This window comes from Lithohypha guttulata, assembly GCF_036872675.1.
Source record: "Lithohypha guttulata strain CCFEE 5908 chromosome Unknown scaffold_3, whole genome shotgun sequence".
Classification (NCBI taxonomy): domain Eukaryota; kingdom Fungi; phylum Ascomycota; class Eurotiomycetes; order Chaetothyriales; family Trichomeriaceae; genus Lithohypha; species Lithohypha guttulata.
The window spans coordinates 1,883,147-1,900,536 of record NW_027042752.1 but is presented as its reverse complement, the minus strand read 5'-3'; the positions used below and the strand labels follow the sequence as shown (position 1 = coordinate 1,900,536).

The following is a 17,390-nucleotide window of genomic DNA, read 5'->3' as shown; positions in this document are numbered from 1 at the left end:
AGGTGTGGGGGCTGTAGCTCTGAGGGTGTATGGTTAGGACTTCAAAGGTGAGTTGATAGATCAGTGAAGAGATCTGAAATCATCAACTGCTAATTCTGCGACGGATCTGTCACAAGTACGATCGAGCATTCGTTAGGAAGATCGAAAGATGAAAGAAACAGGTTAGAAGAAGTAAGACAGGCTTGGAATTATACAATTTGCAGGACAGCGTATAAATTCAAGTGGTTCAGGTGAAGGTCAGGTGAAGTAACTGCTTAGCATTGTATATTCCGTCGTAGATTGGGTCAACACTTTGACTACCTTGCCTACAGCTCATCGTGAGCGGGCTCTGGCATTGCAGCCGTTGACTCTGAGGAAGGTTCTGGGTTAGTGAAGAAGTCAGCAGGCAGCTTCTGCTTAGTGCCTTCGCCAAAGCGAATATCGTCCATGAAACTTTCGATGTTCTTCACATCGAAGGACGGTTTAGTATACTTCTTAGCCCATCTCTTTTTCATGTTAAGGACGACGACATCAACCTCGTCCTCAGACTTGAGGTCTAAGACTTTTCGGATGGTTGTGGTGTCTTCGTTGGTCGCTGGTACAGCGTAGGTGGGGAAGATGTTGGCTTTTCTCTTGCTGTATTTGTCTTCGACCGTCGCAAAACCAGCGAGAACATCCGCAGCAGTGCCTGCGCACTCCGAGGTAGCATCTTTTTTGGCAGGCAACAGAACAAGTACACAGTGAGTGCTGTCAGGTTGTAGACACGAGGTTCGTAGTTCTGAAGCTGATTCCAGGGTGGGAAGAGCAGGAGCGACATCTGGCACAACCATTGGCTTCTGCTTGTGCTCGACAATTGGTATAGGCGATTCAGTTGGTGGTTCATCTTCCAGAATGACGGTGCTAGCATGGTCCATATGCTCCTGGTAATCAGATGATTTGTGCTTCTCCGATGCTTTTGAGAACTCTGAGGATGCTGAAGCTGCCTTCTCTTTCTTAGTAGTAGACGGTTTGGCTTTGGCTTTCTTGGGAGTAGGGTCAGGATTCGGCGCAGCGGCTTGACTAAGAAACTGGGTAAGAGTATCCTTGCTGATTTCGCCGTCGTATTTAGAGGTATCACTGCCATGGAGCAGCACGATGGTCGGAAACTTGGTTACTTCGTACTTTTCGATAGCAGCGGTTTCTTTGTTCCGGACCTGAGCAAAGTCAATAGCCCCAAGGAAGTCGATTGCCAATGCCTTGACGAGAGGAGCAGTAGTGCCTTTCTCGCTGAAGAGGATGGCCTTTGGTCGGGTGCTCTCCTGCACCCAGGCGTCCAGTGTATCTGCCTTCAATCTCTTGACATGGTTTGTGATCTTGTCTGTGACAGCCTCGACAATACCCTTTGCTTCTCTTGAACCCCGATAGTCTTCAACAATGGGCTTGCCTGGCTTCTTTCCCGGTTTCACAATCTTTAGAGTAGGGAAACCCTGAACACCGAATTGACCGCAAAAGGCTTTGTTGGATTCATCGTCGCAGTTGACCGCAGCGACCTTTGCTAGGCCAGTCAAGCTCTTAGCTGCTTTCTCGTAGGCTGGCTTGAGGTTCTGGCAATGTCCGCACCATGGTGCATAGAACTCGACAATCTAGGAGATATTAGCGCTGCCACTTAGTCAGTGAAAGACTTCTCGTACAGAAGTATGGTTAGACTGTGCAATGAGACTGTCATAGTTCTTCGCATTCACGTCGAGAACAGGAGACTTGGAGCTATAGATGCCTTGGCCAGCCACGAGGCCAGCAGCCAGCAAGTAGTAGACTAAGGTTGCTCCACGCGCCATTTTCTGATAAGGACTTGCAGGTGCTCGTATGGGAACGATATGTAAGGTGGAAAGAAATCATGCACCGAAGTCAAGCACTGAAGCAGCCGCATAACTGTCACTGACATCTCACTTCATTCTGCCACAGTGTTCGCTCGTGCACCGCTGCAAAGGTGTCATCCTCCTCACACCATCACGTGTCGAATAAGCATTCTAGAATTATGCTCTGCCTTAACAAAAACTACTCGGCACACAGTTAAGATCTTCGCACAGCAAGCTCGAAGGGCATTTCAATATTGAAGGTTGGACGGAAATAGTTCAATGCTACAAGCATTGTCTCAACCTTTTTCAATCGTCAGCCCTCACGTTGTCCATCCCTCTTTATCTTCTTGCCCACGCTCACTCTCTGGATGCCCTCTTGCAAACCGATCAGCAACTATAGTCCAGGCGAATACCCAATCCACTCGCGACATCCAGCTCTGCATCGCCATGGCGAGTACAACCTCCAACCTACTCTGGGGTTTCATCGGTAAGAAAAGAGGGACAAGGACGGTCCAGTTAGCGAAGAAAGGTAGAAAGGTACAGAATAACAGTTCCACAAGCAGGGCAAGGCGTAGAGTAACATCGAAAGAGGCGACACAACAGATACCCAACGAGGTAAGGGTCATGCACATTGCAACTATCAGATCTGACAGGCATTGTAGTTGCTCTTCTTGATCCACAATTGACTGCGTCTTCATCGTATACTGGCTGGGCTTGTCTCTGATATTGCCTGCAAAATGGTTGTAACTTGGTCTTGCCTGCTTTCTGCGGTTAGGGAGTATGTTTCTGATATATGAACGACGGCGCGGAGGTTTTGGTAGCGTCTCGGCTTCGGCCGATGCTTTGAAAAATCTGCGAATGCAACGCATATTGGGCTTCTTCTTTCATGACCGATGCAGTCGCTAGCAATGAGGTAAGCGGTGCAGGGCAGATCATTGAGCACAAGCCCGAGGCTGGAAACATTTCACCACAAACCAACGATAAAGAGACGGGGTGTGGAATCAATATCACAGTTGAGGAGTACCTGCTGTTTGAGACACAAACGATATCGTACAAACGAGAAGCTTGAAAAGGATGACCTTGATGCGATGAATTGTGTCTACTGTTCTGCTGAAGCAGTAGCACCCTGGAAAAGTTAGCGTGACTCGCATACATGATTAGACGTCCACGTACAGTGATAATCTCCACCAATTCGCCAGTAATGACGGCTTGTCGGGTTCTGTTGAACAGAATGGTAAATCTGCTGATCATGTCACCGGCGTTCTTCGATGCGTTCTGCCGGTTGTCAGTCTGTTTTCTTTTCTCACAATGTCAAAGATAGTTGCTTGACTTACATCCATAGCATTTCTTCGAGCAGATTGTTCACAAGCATGACCCTCAGCAAGAGCCCAGAAGAGCGAGTTGGCCAATGAATATTCTCTCAAGTTGCCCAGGACTTCATCGTCAATCTCGAATGCGGAGAAGTTGGCCGACTGAGTAATGGCCTCTTCTGAGAAAGCCTCGATCGGTGTTGCCTCGTAAGTCTGTGCATTGATGAATTTGTTGTAGAGAATCTTGACGCTACCATACTCTTCTGGAAGCAAGCAGATCTGATCAGCGATGGCTTGTGCATCGGCAAATGTTGGCACGTCCTTGCCAACACCAGCAAAGCTTAGGACAATGTTCTTTGCGTTAGATCGGGATAGTTGAGCCTTGCACTTCTCGCCAATAATAGCCAGGTCGTAGTCGGGATGCTCGGTCAACATTCTTCTCGTGGCTCGCGAAAGACCGGAATGGATACCACCGCAAAGGCCCTTGTCGGAGGAGCAAATGACCATAAGAGTCTTCTTCTCGTCCAAAGCCTTAGTCTCGGCAGACTCGAAAACCTCATTAGCTGTCTGTCCGTAGGTTCGTGATTCTGTCATAGCTCTTTGTGCTCGGGTGAGCTTGGTCGAGGCAACAATTTTCATCGTCTTGGTGATCTTCTCGATGTTCTTGATCGACTTCAATCGGCCTGTCCTTCGCATAAGCTTCTAATTCGTCGACGCATCCTGCAGTACTGACCCTCAATTTCTCGTAGCGTGGCATAGTTGGCGGCTTGGGCGGCAGACTTTGGCACGACGGACCTGGATCGAGTCAGCGAGTGAGATGTGAATGCATTAGGAGGGTATACCGAGCCAAAGCTGCATTGCCCACGCTGAGCGCAGGTCGGACTGCTCGCGAAAACATCTCGGATGATCTGCAGGAGGCAACAAACAAGACGCACAACGAGACACAGGGAATTCAGACGGAGAGGGGAGAGTGTGGTTTGCAGGCAAAGCTCAGGATTCTATCTATTCTTCGAGCTTGAGGTTGTCACTAAGTACGCTAGCCTGATTGGGCTAAGCCCTTTTTATGCACCGCAGGAACGCCGCAGCTGTTTCCTCTCTTGCTGCAGCATACGAAGACTGAAGACTGGCCATTCTGAGTAATGCCCTTGGTCGACCCTTCCCACTCTTTGCTCTTTCTCTTTCTCACCACTCTCTTGCGCCGGCGACTTATCACGCGTACATCGACCTGACGCGTACCTTGCGCCTACCTTTGCGCATCGACCTGATTAATTTCAAGGGACTTCCCTACCCTCGTCCGCGCCTCACTTATTGCTCACTTCTACCTCGATCTGTCTCGACTACTCAATTCAGCACTTGCACGCGCAGTCTATCTCAATTTTCGATCTGTCGCATCTTTACGGAATCTATCCAAGCCCAATACTGGCTTCTCAGTTGCTTTTCTTCCACCTTCTCTACTGAGCAAGCTCAGCTTTTCCACAAACCACGCTTGGGGCTGTACGGAGCGAGGACACAGTCAGGCTGGATCAGACCGTGTCTCACGACTCGTAGTACGTACAATGTCCTCCTCGGACGATGATATGCCCTTAGTGGCATCGAGACGCCAGCCAAATGGTGTCAATGGCGGTATGTTGATCACAACGTGCTCGCGTCTGGCATCTGGCTAACCTCATTCCAAGCTCATCCGCCGCTTTCGGCTTCTACTGTCTCCCCCAAGACTGATGCAGCTGTTGGCAAGAAGCCCTCCACAAATGGCAATGTCATGCCAGCTATGCCAAAACTCGAGGAGGAAGATGTGGCCATGAATGACATCGCACCCGCCACCAATGGTGCAAAGCGGAGAACACACTCGAACCGACCTAGTTTTGCTGAGCCTGAGTCGAGTGATGACGATAAACCATTGGTACGCCCCTAAGAAACCCAGTCAAACGTTATCTAAGGAATTCTGGCTGACGACAAGTAGAGCAAAAAACGGAAAACACAGCCTCGGCCCAGCAAGGCCCTCGAGACCGACTCTGACGATGAGCCTCTTGCAGCAAAATCGAATGGATTACCTACCAAAGCCCATACTTTGAGTGCTGGAGATTTGGGAGAGAATTCGGATTCCGACACCCCTTTGACAACCAAGCTGGCTGAGCAGAAACAAGACATCATGAAAAAGGCCGAGAAAACTGCCAAGGCCATCAAAAAGGAAGAAGCTAAGGAGGTCACCAAGAAGCCGGCTTCAAAGTCTAAGAAGGTGAAGAAAGAAGACTCATCCGATGATGAACCACTGTCCAGAAAATCCAAGACTGCATCTGCTTCCAAGGCTAAGCAAGCGAAGACCGAGCCTTCGGCGTCCAAAACAACTGCCAAGGGCAAAGCCAAGGCAGTGAAGAAAGAAGAGACCGAGGATCCGGAAGATGGTGAAGAAGGTGAAGAGGAGATGGCTTGGTGGAACAATCCAATGCATAGTGATGGTGAGAACAAGTGGGCCACCTTACAACATAGTGGTGTCGTGTTTCCACCTCCTTATCAACCACTGCCCAAGAACGTCAAACTCAAATACGATGGAGCACCTGTATCTCTGCACCCTGACGCTGAGGAAGTCGCCAGCTTCTTTGGTGGTATGCTCAATTCCACACACAACGTGGAAAATCCTACCTTTCAGAAAAACTTCTTCGCCGACTTCAAGGAAATCCTCAAGAAGACTGGCGGCGCCACAGGCTCTAATGGTGATAAAGTCGCAATTAAAGAATTCTCCAAATGCGACTTCAAGCCAATCTTCGAGTACTATGATGCTCAGCGCGAAGCCAAGAAGAGCCTTTCTAAAGAAGAGAAGAAAAAGATAAAAGCCGAGAAAGACGAGGCAGAGGCTCCTTACCAATTCTGCCTCTGGGATGGAAAGAAGCAAAAAGTTGGCAACTTTCGAGTTGAGCCTCCAGGTCTTTTTAGAGGTCGTGGCGACCATCCAAAGACTGGCAAGGTCAAAACGCGTGTGCAGCCGGAGCAGATCACCATCAACATCGGTAAAGAAGCCACTGTGCCAGCACCACCAGAAGGTCACAAATGGAAAGAAGTCAAGCACGATCGTACTGGGACATGGCTAGCCATGTGGCAAGAAAACATCAACGGTAACTTCAAGTATGTCATGCTTGCAGCCAACTCAGATATCAAAGGCCGTTCCGACTTCGAGAAATTCGAAAAGGCAAGACGACTCAAGGGCAAGATTGACGATATTCGATCCGCCTATCGACGAGACCTCAAGGCTGAAATGATGGTCGATCGTCAAAGAGCCACTGCCATGTATCTGATTGACACTCTAGCTCTTCGTGCTGGTAATGAAAAGGGTGAGGACGAGGCTGACACGGTTGGTTGTTGCTCTCTAAAATACGAGAACATTACTCTTCAAGAGCCAAGTACTGTCATCTTTGACTTCCTAGGGAAGGACAGCATTCGCTTCCACGAGTCATACGAGGTCGACAAACAGGTCTTCAAGAATCTGAAGATCTTCAAAAAGGCACCGAAAAAGGAAGGAGATCAGGTCTTCGATCGTTTGACAACGACTGCACTAAACAAGCATCTCTCAAACTTGATGCCAGGCTTGACTGCTAAGGTCTTCCGTACCTACAACGCTTCGTGGACGTTCGCTCAGCTTCTCAAAGACATCAAACCTGGTGGCACAGTAGCAGAGCAGGTCAAGAACTACAACGATGCCAACCGGAAAGTGGCCATCCTTTGCAACCACAGGCGGACTGTGGGCGCCACGCACGCAGCGTCGATGGAGAAGATGGAAGACAGGATCAAGGCTGTCAAGTATCAAGCCTGGCGAATCAAGCAGATGATGATTGACGTTGATCCCAAGATCAAGAAGAAGAAGGGTGCAGACTGGTTCGAGCTGCCAGAAGGCATAGATCAAGAATGGGTCCTTGAACACCAAGCCTTCCTGATCGAGGAGCAGAAGACAAAGATCACGAGGAAGTTCGAAAAGGACAACGAGAAGCTGAAATCCGAAGGGGAGAAGGAGATGAAATCCAAAGAGCTGACTGAGCGACTTGAGGCCGTCAAAGAGCTTGAGCAAAAATTCAAGAAAGAGAACAAATCGAAAAAGGTCGAGGCGGAAGGCAAGTCACCAACCCTGGAGAACTTGCAAGCAAAACTTGAGAAGGTAGAACAACGGGCGGCTACTATGGAAACTCAAGCCTTGGACAAGGAAAGCAACAAGGAGGTCGCCTTAGGCACATCCAAGATTGTAAGTGTTTTTAGCTCGTGCTTCCATCATCACTGCTAACAAAGTCACAGAACTACATCGATCCTCGACTCACTGTCGTCTTCTGCAAACGGTTCAACGTGCCAATCGAAAAGTTCTTCTCCAAGACATTGCGTGAGAAGTTCCAATGGGCTGTTGAGTCTACGACGGAAGATTGGGATTTCTAAGCAGCGGTTCTTAACTCGTTAGGCTCAAAGCACAGCAGAATATGTACACCACGACCAACACGATTGGACGACGTAGAACGACAGTGCAGAGCCTTCACGTTCACCACGACGAGCAGCAATCGCTCGACATCAGAAGGCACGAGAGCAGTACGCAAGGTAGAACAAAACTATGCTCGTCATGAGTTCGACATATTCTTTCAAACATATAATAGCTCATATCTAGCTAGCATGATTTTCTCTGGCCAATCTTGCAGAAGTGTATGTACCTTACACCTTAGTGAGCGAATGATCCTTTAGCTGGCCCTGTGTTTCTTTTCAAGTAGCTGCGATGTGTATTGTACTTGCCGTGCATGTGTCATATTGACTGGCCTAAATTGTGGAAGGCGCTTTGCTGTTCGCTAAATTTTGCGCTTCATGGATCTGGAATAAATACTTAGGGCAATTGCGACCCTAATACGACTTTCCATATGCACAAATTCATTATCATTTTTCCACCAGCTTACGACCTACATACTACCAACGCCATCTCCCTACGACATTGACGTCCATCATTCACAACAATATCATACAGCGTGTTATCGTTGTTTAATCGAGACGTTAGCAAAACACCTAACCACATCTCGCGCCAGCAAAGCCTCCAACAGTCAGCACTACCTGCAAGTAATCCTTGTATCTCCGGGCTACCTCATCGCCGTGTAATCGCAAACACTGTCGACCACCGAAGTCGAACAGGCAACCACTATGGAGAGCACGTTCACGACATCAGATGGAATAAAATTATACACGAAAACATGGAAGGTCAGTCGGCCGCTAGTCATGTTATGTCTGCTATCAACTCTACTGTGCATTCAAATGCTTACTGAATGACATTAGCCACAAGTCGCTTCCTCAATACATCTGATTTTTGTGCACGGGTTCAGTGACCATGTCAATGCATACTACGCCCTTTTCCCAACACTAGCATCACCACCCTACAATATCACAGTCCATGGCTTCGACCAAAGGGGTTGGGGACGCTCAGCTCCAAAGAAGTCTGACTGGGGTGTGACTAGTGGTACTCATCAAGTCCTATCAGATATCGCTGAATATATCAGTCAGATATCAAGCTCAATCACCACGGGTGAACAGTCAAGCACGCTCTTTTTGATGGGTCACAGTATGGGTGGTGCAGAGAGCTTGATGTATGTGCTGTCAGACCCCAAATCCTTCTCTGTTACTCCTTCAAAGCCGTCACTCCCAATATCAGGACTCCTCCTCGAATCACCACATATAGGCTTTCCTCCTCAATCCAAGCCAAACTCTCTCGTTGTGCTCGCAGGTCGGCTCGCAGCAAAGGTGGCACCACGATTCCAGATGGTCCAGGAATTAGACGCATCTTTCATGTCTCGTGATCCCCAGGTTTGTAGGGATTGGGAAGAAGATCCTCTTTGCCACGACACAGGTACGCTAGAAGGTCTAGCAGGTCTGCTCGACCGAGCCAATTATCTTAATGCTTTCGGAGAGACTGGCAATGCTCGCTCCGACATGCGGCATACATTGCCTTGCCCTGTCTGGTGGGCACATGGAACGGCAGACAAGGTCTGCGACTTCGACTCTAGTCGGAAGCTATACGACAGACTCATCGCTAACGACCAGACCTCCAATGCGGCGAAGCAGAGCAGGTTCGTGGCGTATGAGGGTGCATATCACAAATTGCACGGCGAACCAGATGGAGTAGGGGAGAAATTTGCAAGAGATGCTGCCGATTGGATGCTGCAGATTGCGGATATCGATTCATTTCAGAGCACTGATTCGACTAGCACTCGAGGCGAGTCATTCGCAGCTACTGCAGGTACTGCGAGCACAAGCGCAGGTGGTGCAGAGGATGTCAGATCGAAACTCTAAGCGGAATCAAGGCTTGAATATTGAGGCACAGGCTCAAGTGTCTCTGCATCACGAATCCGAAGTTAATGGCATATCAATGCTTAAGTTGCTTGTCTGGTATTGATGGAGTACTTTAGACAAATTGTATTAGTAGGTCCTAGCTGGGTGGTGGACTATGAGCGCCTCATCATCAACGTTGGATCAGCTCTTAAACTATAGATCGAAGGAGAAGGCACTATGTACACCCAACGATCATCTTTAACACTACATAAGCCAGCCTACAGGCATAGTAATCTTTCTCTGTTGCTATGCAAGTATAGCGAAGCAGGGATTGTAGTGCCAAGACTAAAGCCGGATGAGAATTGTCCCTGAAAGAGCTCTGCCGTGTTCACATCCGAACCTCACTCAGCATCTTGAAACCACGAATTCATTTCCCCACACTTTGCACGTACACAAGTTTTGTACGTCAATTCGATGTCTGGATCCCCAACTGGGTTGGGAACTACCGAAGGCGCACCCGTTTGTAAGACCTCTGCGTCTGCCAGTCAGCAAATGGTAACCGCTCGGTTCTGCTTTTACGCTGATGATGATGAGTCTGCCCCTCGGGACTTGAGGCGGTTCTGAGGGGCCTCGGGGAATGCTTGAATATCAAGTATAAGATATAGGACTTGAGAAGTAGGCTGCTCTCGTAGATTCCTTCGTCAAACACTGCAATATTCAAGCAATACCACGATAGTATCTACCAGACTTACTAAAGAACTTCGGCAACATGGTTTACAACGTACTTCCCGAGGAGAGTGAGCCCAAGGTCACAAGCCACATCAACGGCAGCACAGAAGAGGTCCTCGCCAGACTATGCATAACAGAGCTCTGCAAAGGATGGCCAGTATACAGAGATGCATCTGAATGGCAGAACTATCGGTCCCTCTTCACCAAGGAGGGTGCCTGGGTATGGACTAGTAAGTAGCCACTGTGCCTCGCAAGAAGCCTTCACTAACATGATCGCAGCATGGTCGGGTGGTTTGACAATCGAGGACTTCATCGCAGTCTCGATAAAAGGCCGAGCCAACGGCGATTTTATTATGCACCGAGAGAACGGCACACTCGCCAACGTCAACCTGGCCAAGCAACGTGGTATCGGAAAGATGAAGGCCACCATCACCCAGCGCATGAACCTCCACGGCATCCCAGTCGACGTCGAGTGTGATTGCCGATTCATCTTCTTCGCCCTGATCGAGGACGGCGAATGGAAGGCGCGCTTCGTCAAGCTCTTCTACGAGAAGGACAAGATCCTCGCCGTTAACGGCAAGCTACCAGAAATCCCAGAGTCGGAGCTGGATAAATACACTGAGGGATACAAATATCTTGGCTATGCACAGTCTACACTCGGCCACAAGATCTTGCACGACCTGCCAAATGCCAACAATAAGGGGTTCAAGGACATGTACCAGGCAATGGCTGACTGGTTGGACGGCAAGGAGATTGATTTGTTCTGGGAGCACAAGTAAACAAACAATGTAGCCTTTCTAATGATCTATATTCTTGATACATGTTCACTACTGGGTTTGTGACAAACGATCTGCTTCCGAGTTTCTGCGATTCGCGATCGTTCGTAGTGCTAACCATATTCCAGGTCGCGACCACGACCGAGCGCGACTTACCAGTATTCTCGAACTTTAATCGTAACTGCAGCCGGAGAAGAAATGAGTGATGAGATGGTCGCGGTGGTCCACATGCGAGTTGTGGCGCACATGTGTCAACAGTGAAGGTAAAATTCGTGGACATCTTTTTCACCTCATAACGCAATCACGATGATATTCAACTGACTAATACTGACTATTTCTCTCCATGGCTCACAGCCGATCCCATCTTTAAAGACCTCCCGCAATGAAAGCTGTGAGACCGACATCAAATACGAAAGCGAACCCTCAGAAATCGCGATGGGATCCTCGGCCACACGAGCACGATCCATTGGTCAAGACACACGACTTTGCCTACCTCACTGGCATACCTGATCCGACTTTCTTTTCACGATCTGTCGAAGCACTGAAGACGATAGTCGCTCTTTTGATCGCACAGCCTTTACTTCTCCAAACGTTGGGTCTAATTTTTGGTGGCTGTTGCAGTAATGTCTATACCCTCGAATCAATACTCAACCTCTCATCCGACAGCGGTACCCTGATCACCTTTCTGCAATTCCTCTTCATCACACTATACAGCCTCCCAAGCCAGCTTACCTTCCACGTTACCTCACCGTCCGACCCTCCTCCACTACGGCCTACCCAAGCAGTATGGTTCCCTCGTTTGAAGAGCCGGAAAGTCCCTTTGACAAAATGGCTCACGTTTGCTGGCCAGTTCGTGCTGATTAATGTGCTGAACAATGCTGCGTTCGGGTACAAGATCTCTTTGCCTTTACATATAATACTACGGAGTGCTGGACCAGTTGCGAGCATGGTCGTGGGACGAGTCTGGGCTGGGAAGAGATATAGCTGGCAGAAGGTTTTGGCCGTCATGCTTCTGTTTGTTGGGGTGGTGCTGGCTGCGCTTAGTGATGCAGGAAGCGAGACCAAGACTTCAGTGAGTGCGACTACTACTGGAGGCAATAGTACGAGCTTACGAGTCACGTCTACTACTCAGAACGCGCCCAAACCTTCGCAGCCTCGAAACACTACCACTGGATCACTGGGGACCAATACCACACACACAGAGTCGAGTCCAGCAGGACCGTTGATGGAGCAGGCTCCTGGGTTTGCCCTGCTGACACTTGCCCTCCTTCTCAGTGCAGTCATGGGTGTATGGTCAGACGGTGTATACAGCAAATACGGCCGAAACACAGCAATTGCAAACGAGCAGGTCTTCTACGGCCACTTACTCTCTTTACCCTTCTTCGCGCTTCGATTCGACACCTTATATGCTCAATGGAACAAGCTCATGGCAGCCAGCGCAGTTTTGTTCCCGAGGTCAGGTGTAAGGAAAGATCTAACAGGCCTCACCCCCATGGCCAAGTTCCTGCACATGGCAGCCGCAGCACGACAAACACCTCCAACCTGGCAAGAAAAGGTTCTTGGCTGGATCAAACTTGAGCATGCGCCCAAAGCCCTGACTTACCTCGTGCTCAACTGTATAACGCAGATTGCTTGCATTTCTGGAGTTCACAGACTGAGCACACAGACCAGTGCGCTTACGGTCAGCATTGTGCTGAATGTGCGGAAGGTGGTTAGTCTGTTGCTTAGCATCTATCTTTTTGGCAATGAGCTTGCGCTTGGAGTGCTAGTAGGCGCTGTGATCGTGTTCTTGGGAGGTGGATTGTATGGCTTGCCAGAACGCAGGAGGGAGGTCAAGAAGGAGGAGAAGAAGGTCAAGGGTGTAGACGGAGAGTCCAAGAAGAGTCGGTGATATTGGCACTGCATCTGTAGACCTGCCTGTCCTATCAATTACATAGACTAGACTTAAACAGGAAGAACTGAAAGCAGACACCTTGGTACGATATGTGGCTTCATGCATGTAACAACTCATGATTACTTGTACTTTCCTAACAACCGTGTACGATTGGTGTAACACAGGACTCTACTCGAGTACAGAATGTCGGCATTTCTCAAAAACTGTACCGTGTTTCAGGTGTGAAAGTATCGGACAGTACAGCGCCAGGCTAAAGTGTTGCCTTTTCCCCGGGCCATAATTCAGTTCGCAAACTAGCCCCGCCACAGCAATATGTGTATTGTTCAGTCCTCCATCAATTCAAATGCTATACTGAGTGCTGCCCTCGGAGTCGCAGCACACAAAGCAGAAGAAACACATCTTCGAAGAGCCGCAAAGCAAACCCGGAAACTGCAGCTAAAGAAAAATAGAACTTCTGGATTCATGCAAGAATGCGGAGACACGCGCAACCCGCCGAGCCCACAACGTGGCTAGAAAAGCATGTGCACTGGCAGGCAAAAACCTTCAATTTGATATATGCTGTCATTGGCTGATTTCGGCGCAAAGGAAGACGAGCACAAATCGGACACGTGCCGGCTCGTGGCAGTGATCCTTCCAGGCCAGCTGGACCGACAACAGCTGCCTCGTGAGCACGTAGAAAGTGCTACGGCATCCGTTGTTGTCGTACCTGAAAGAGGAATTCTTTTGTGTCTTGCTTGAATTCCGACACCTGATCTACCACTCTGACCTTGAGCTAACCTAGTATGATTTGATTTGGCTGTATTGCTTTCTACCTTTCAAAGAGTCTTGTGCTGTTGCGACTTGGTCTTGCTCACTGCTGTACTAAGGCACTACTCTCGAGACTCACTTCTGAAACGTTCACGATTGAAGCGACGATTTGCTGAAAGAGATATCAGACGACATAAGCATGGCACAAATAATACCACCTCCAGATACCTACAGCTTACTTCCACCTCTGCTCGCGTGCTTGCCTACCTCGTTTGCATCGTCGAAACCACCTCCCAGTCTGCTCGAACTTCTCTCGCCCATACTGCGGCAGAGACTCCAGATCCATACCACATCTTCCTCTGCACATGACTCGTGGCTGCGCCTTCTCTGTTGGGATAGCTCCAAAGCAGAACGCTTAAAAGAGATAGTCGAGAATGCAAACTTTGAACCACATCCTGCCTCTGGAGAACTGGAGATAGGAGAGATCGAAAGATTGTGCTACAAGAGGTTTGACCCAGAGACATTGAAGGCACAGGTACCACTGAATGACTGGGATTTGACTGCACTGTATTTGTGGTGTCTTGGCAGTGAGGAAGGGAATAACTGGAAATTGGCAGAGCTGATACCATACGACTCTGATTTGAGCAGCGACCAAACCTGGTCTGCCTCACTTAATGAAGCAGAGCAGAAAGCCTTGCTAGAGAGTCTCGCAGTGCAGCCACCGCGAGTGAATGGCGACAACAAAAGTCTGTCAGTACCTGTGCAGGAAGAAGATGGCGATGACGACTACTGGGCGCAATATGACAATACGCCTGGACGAACACCTGGTCCACAAACACCAGCAAGGAAACAGTCTGTGAACCCACAAGGTTCCGCAAACTCGGATGCTGACTACTATGCTCGGTATGGCAGCGTACAGCCTGCGATGGACAGCTACGATCCAGACGAGCAGCATGAAGAGATGGGCGAGTCGACTTTGAACGGCAACAGCATGCAGCACACGCTTAACGGCGACTCTTATTCTGAGCCAGAACCGATCGAAGAGACAAGGTCGCAGCAGTTCCAAGACCTGAGCAAGCTGCAGATTCCCGAAGAAGACGAACGAGCAGTCGAGATCAATCATCCTATGCCTTCCTCGCCGTCATCGAGGGCTGGCTCCGACACAATTGCAAGGCTGGAAGAGACTGCAGATCGGTATTCTGCTAGTGAGATTGCTATCAAGCAACATATCAGTTACAGCGTTAAGAGCATGTACCGACTCGCGAAAGGGGCTGGCCTTTCGAGAGGAGACTTTGAAGATATGATCCAGCGAGAGCTTGAGACATTGAGCTTATTGGATAGGGAGTAACGAAATGCTCAATTCAATTTCGTGCTCTCGTCCCGCTCCCACGTTCTGCACCATTGGACTGTCTAGGTAGCTGATTGGAGAACCGGGGATCGGGATCAGTTCAAGATGGCTGGGGAAGTGGATCTCGCTTCCTGCACCTCGCTACGTCACGACTCCAAGTACCTTATTCCTAGTCAGGAACGGTATGCACAACAAGTTATTCAAGCGAGACTTCTGTACGCCTGCGACTAGAAGCTCTACGTCTCGTCGTTGAACGTTGACTTTACGCGCGCAAGCTCCTTGTTGCACTTCTCCTTTTCTCGAGTCTTATCGCGTACTCAATATGCCTCCCAAAAAAGCTTCTGGTGCTGCGCAAGCTGCGAAAGCAGTAAACAAAAAGAAACAAGCTGAAGACAAGCAAGTTCCAAGTCGCGCCAAGCAGGAGCAGAAAGACGATGTCGTGATGGAGGATGAGACAACTAATCCTAAAGACGAGGCAGTCAAAGAAGATCAGAAAGAGGAGGCACCTGCAAAAGAAAAGGCAGAAACAGGTCAAAAGCGCAAAACACCACCAACGTCAGGAGGTTCAAAACCACCAAAGAAAGAGCAACGTCAAGGCAGTCGCGTCTCATCTCGTACCGCTGGCGCCGGCGCTGGTAAAGACGCGACCTCGAAACAGATTGTCAATTTTCTACTCTCGAAAGACTCCCTACCGTACTGCTATCCTTCAGATGAGCTGGAGGCTGCCAACTCTGGCAAATTCAAGAAATGCTACTCTCTTACTCCACCGAGTCTATTCACACCTTTCGAACATCTCGTTACAGCGCATTTGATCTCGAAACCATTGAGCCACACACTCGGTATGCGCAGCGCTCGGACATTACTGAATGATCCATACAGTTTCAGCACACCTGGCAAAATGCGCGCTGCTGGCGAGAAAAAGATTTGGGATGCGCTCGAGGAGGCCAGAACTCAACACAGACAAAAGACCGCATCTTACCTCTATGACATGGCAGTACAATATGCCGACCCCAACAACAAAGACGATACCAACAACATGGGCGACTCGGACGAAATGCTCGAGCTCGCAACCCGCGCCAACGACGGCGGTTCGCGCGCCACAATAGAATACATCAAGAGCACTGTCAAAGGCATGGGCGATACAGGCGCTCAAATCTTCTGTCGGCGCGTTCAAGCCTGCGAGGGTTGGGGTGAAGCTATCTGGCCATATGCTGACCCGAGATCTATCGATGCGCTGCGAGAGTTGGGCGTGAAAGTCGCGGATGCAGAGAACCTTCAGGAGATGATTGAGAGTGATGTTGACTGGGACAATGTTGGGGATATGGGGCTTTTGGAGGAGAAGAAGGGCGTGGATGATAAGGATTATGAGGTGCAGGTTGCGGTTGAGCTCGTTACGGTGCTTGAACGGGCTATTGGTTGTGTGCTTGAGGGCAAGGTTGATCAGTTGAGGAGTGCTGCTGCTGGGTTTGGAAAGTAAAGAGCTAGCAGTATTTGATAAGTTGAGTTTAGCACCTGTTCACTTGAGCTTTCTGATGGACCTTGTTCTTACGAATCAGTTTAAGAACAATACGTAGTATTATGCCAAACCACTTCTCTACACGAAAAATTGTATCTGTATATATTGCATCTGAAGGCTCTCTCTTCGCCAGAAAAACTATTCCAGCAAAACGCTCAAGTTCGTAAGAAGCAGGTTCTTCAGCCCTGCCCATGCGCCCGTCGTTCCCTGACTTTCACGTTGCAAGCACAATTTATTCCAATTTCGTGTCTTCAACGTCGTTCTTCCAGCTCCGAGTCCCCGATGTCGCAGATAGTCTACATGCGTAATAGTGAGCACTGCCGTGCTGCTCACGATAATGAGCTTCTCCATCCCGTTCTTCTCGATGACACTGCACAATACCGTCGAGGCTGAATAAATGTTCAATTTTTAAGGTTCAGAAACTCCGCTTGCCTGCATGATGAACCTCGTGCCAGATATGAAGATTCTGGGGAAATGGTATGTTGTCGATATGTACACGACCCCTCGTGTATGTTGCAGCATCGTCGTCACTCGGTAGCCACAGTACTGTCGTGTAACAACGATGGTTTCGTCGACTGCAACGAACAGGAACATGCAGCCACAGCTCGGCAATGACAAAAAGCCAAGCGCAGTGACTACTACAACTACCAATGCTGATCATGGCCCAGCTACAGAAAGCTCCTCCGACGAGGATAGTATTGACAACGAAGACGATGTCTCTGACGAAACACCTCTTCTCACCACTCGCCATACCCAAACCCTCCCACCCCTCCCCTCCATCACCCTTCACAAAATCGACACCCGCCTCTGCACAATCGCCTCCCTCCTCTGCTCCCTCCTCCTCCTCGACAGCGGCATAATCTCCTCCGCCTCCATAACATCCATGCCCCGCGATCTGCACCTCACCCCCCAACGCTTCTCAATCTCAATCTTCATCTTCACCATCAGCTCTATCGTCTTCCAACTCCCCGCCACGCTGC

General features: G+C 49.3%; 8 protein-coding genes across 8 annotated transcripts; 6 read left to right on the top strand and 2 right to left on the bottom strand.

Annotated features, from left to right (window-relative positions):
* Nucleotides 1–305: 305 nt before the first annotated feature.
* LTR64_004468 (uncharacterized protein) lies at nt 306–1,793 on the bottom strand (the record flags this gene model as incomplete). The annotated part of the gene is made up of 2 exons (XM_064898813.1): nt 306–1,601; nt 1,650–1,793. 2 exons carry the CDS (start codon nt 1,791–1,793, stop codon nt 306–308), a joined length of 1,440 nt encoding a protein of 479 aa, XP_064754770.1.
* Nucleotides 1,794–2,913: 1,120 nt separating this feature from the next.
* Nucleotides 2,914–4,022, bottom strand: ATP3 (atp3 gamma subunit of the F1 sector of mitochondrial F1F0 ATP synthase; the record flags this gene model as incomplete). Its single annotated transcript, XM_064898812.1, has 5 exons — nt 2,914–2,940; nt 2,988–3,089; nt 3,149–3,807; nt 3,858–3,919; nt 3,967–4,022. 5 exons carry the CDS (start codon nt 4,020–4,022, stop codon nt 2,914–2,916), a joined length of 906 nt encoding a protein of 301 aa, XP_064754769.1.
* A 658-nt stretch (nt 4,023–4,680) lies between these two features.
* On the top strand, nt 4,681–7,537 carry TOP1 (DNA topoisomerase 1; the record flags this gene model as incomplete). The annotated part of the gene is made up of 4 exons (XM_064898811.1): nt 4,681–4,747; nt 4,801–5,024; nt 5,085–7,352; nt 7,403–7,537. The coding sequence occupies 4 exons, from the start codon at nt 4,681–4,683 to the stop codon at nt 7,535–7,537; spliced, it is 2,694 nt and encodes an 897-aa protein (XP_064754768.1).
* Nucleotides 7,538–8,278: 741 nt separating this feature from the next.
* On the top strand, nt 8,279–9,421 carry LTR64_004465 (uncharacterized protein; the record flags this gene model as incomplete). The annotated part of the gene is made up of 2 exons (XM_064898810.1): nt 8,279–8,335; nt 8,411–9,421. 2 exons carry the CDS (start codon nt 8,279–8,281, stop codon nt 9,419–9,421), a joined length of 1,068 nt encoding a protein of 355 aa, XP_064754767.1.
* Nucleotides 9,422–10,169: 748 nt separating this feature from the next.
* On the top strand, nt 10,170–10,908 carry LTR64_004464 (uncharacterized protein; the record flags this gene model as incomplete). The annotated part of the gene is made up of 2 exons (XM_064898809.1): nt 10,170–10,359; nt 10,409–10,908. The coding sequence occupies 2 exons, from the start codon at nt 10,170–10,172 to the stop codon at nt 10,906–10,908; spliced, it is 690 nt and encodes a 229-aa protein (XP_064754766.1).
* A 379-nt stretch (nt 10,909–11,287) lies between these two features.
* Nucleotides 11,288–12,796, top strand: YEA4 (golgi uridine diphosphate-N-acetylglucosamine transporter; the record flags this gene model as incomplete). Its single annotated transcript, XM_064898808.1, has 1 exon — nt 11,288–12,796. One exon carries the CDS (start codon nt 11,288–11,290, stop codon nt 12,794–12,796), a length of 1,509 nt encoding a protein of 502 aa, XP_064754765.1.
* A 949-nt stretch (nt 12,797–13,745) lies between these two features.
* On the top strand, nt 13,746–14,894 carry LTR64_004462 (uncharacterized protein; the record flags this gene model as incomplete). Its single annotated transcript, XM_064898807.1, has 1 exon — nt 13,746–14,894. One exon carries the CDS (start codon nt 13,746–13,748, stop codon nt 14,892–14,894), a length of 1,149 nt encoding a protein of 382 aa, XP_064754764.1.
* Nucleotides 14,895–15,216: 322 nt separating this feature from the next.
* LTR64_004461 (uncharacterized protein) lies at nt 15,217–16,371 on the top strand (the record flags this gene model as incomplete). The annotated part of the gene is made up of 2 exons (XM_064898806.1): nt 15,217–15,529; nt 15,605–16,371. The coding sequence occupies 2 exons, from the start codon at nt 15,217–15,219 to the stop codon at nt 16,369–16,371; spliced, it is 1,080 nt and encodes a 359-aa protein (XP_064754763.1).
* Between the last annotated feature and the right edge of the window lie 1,019 nt (nt 16,372–17,390).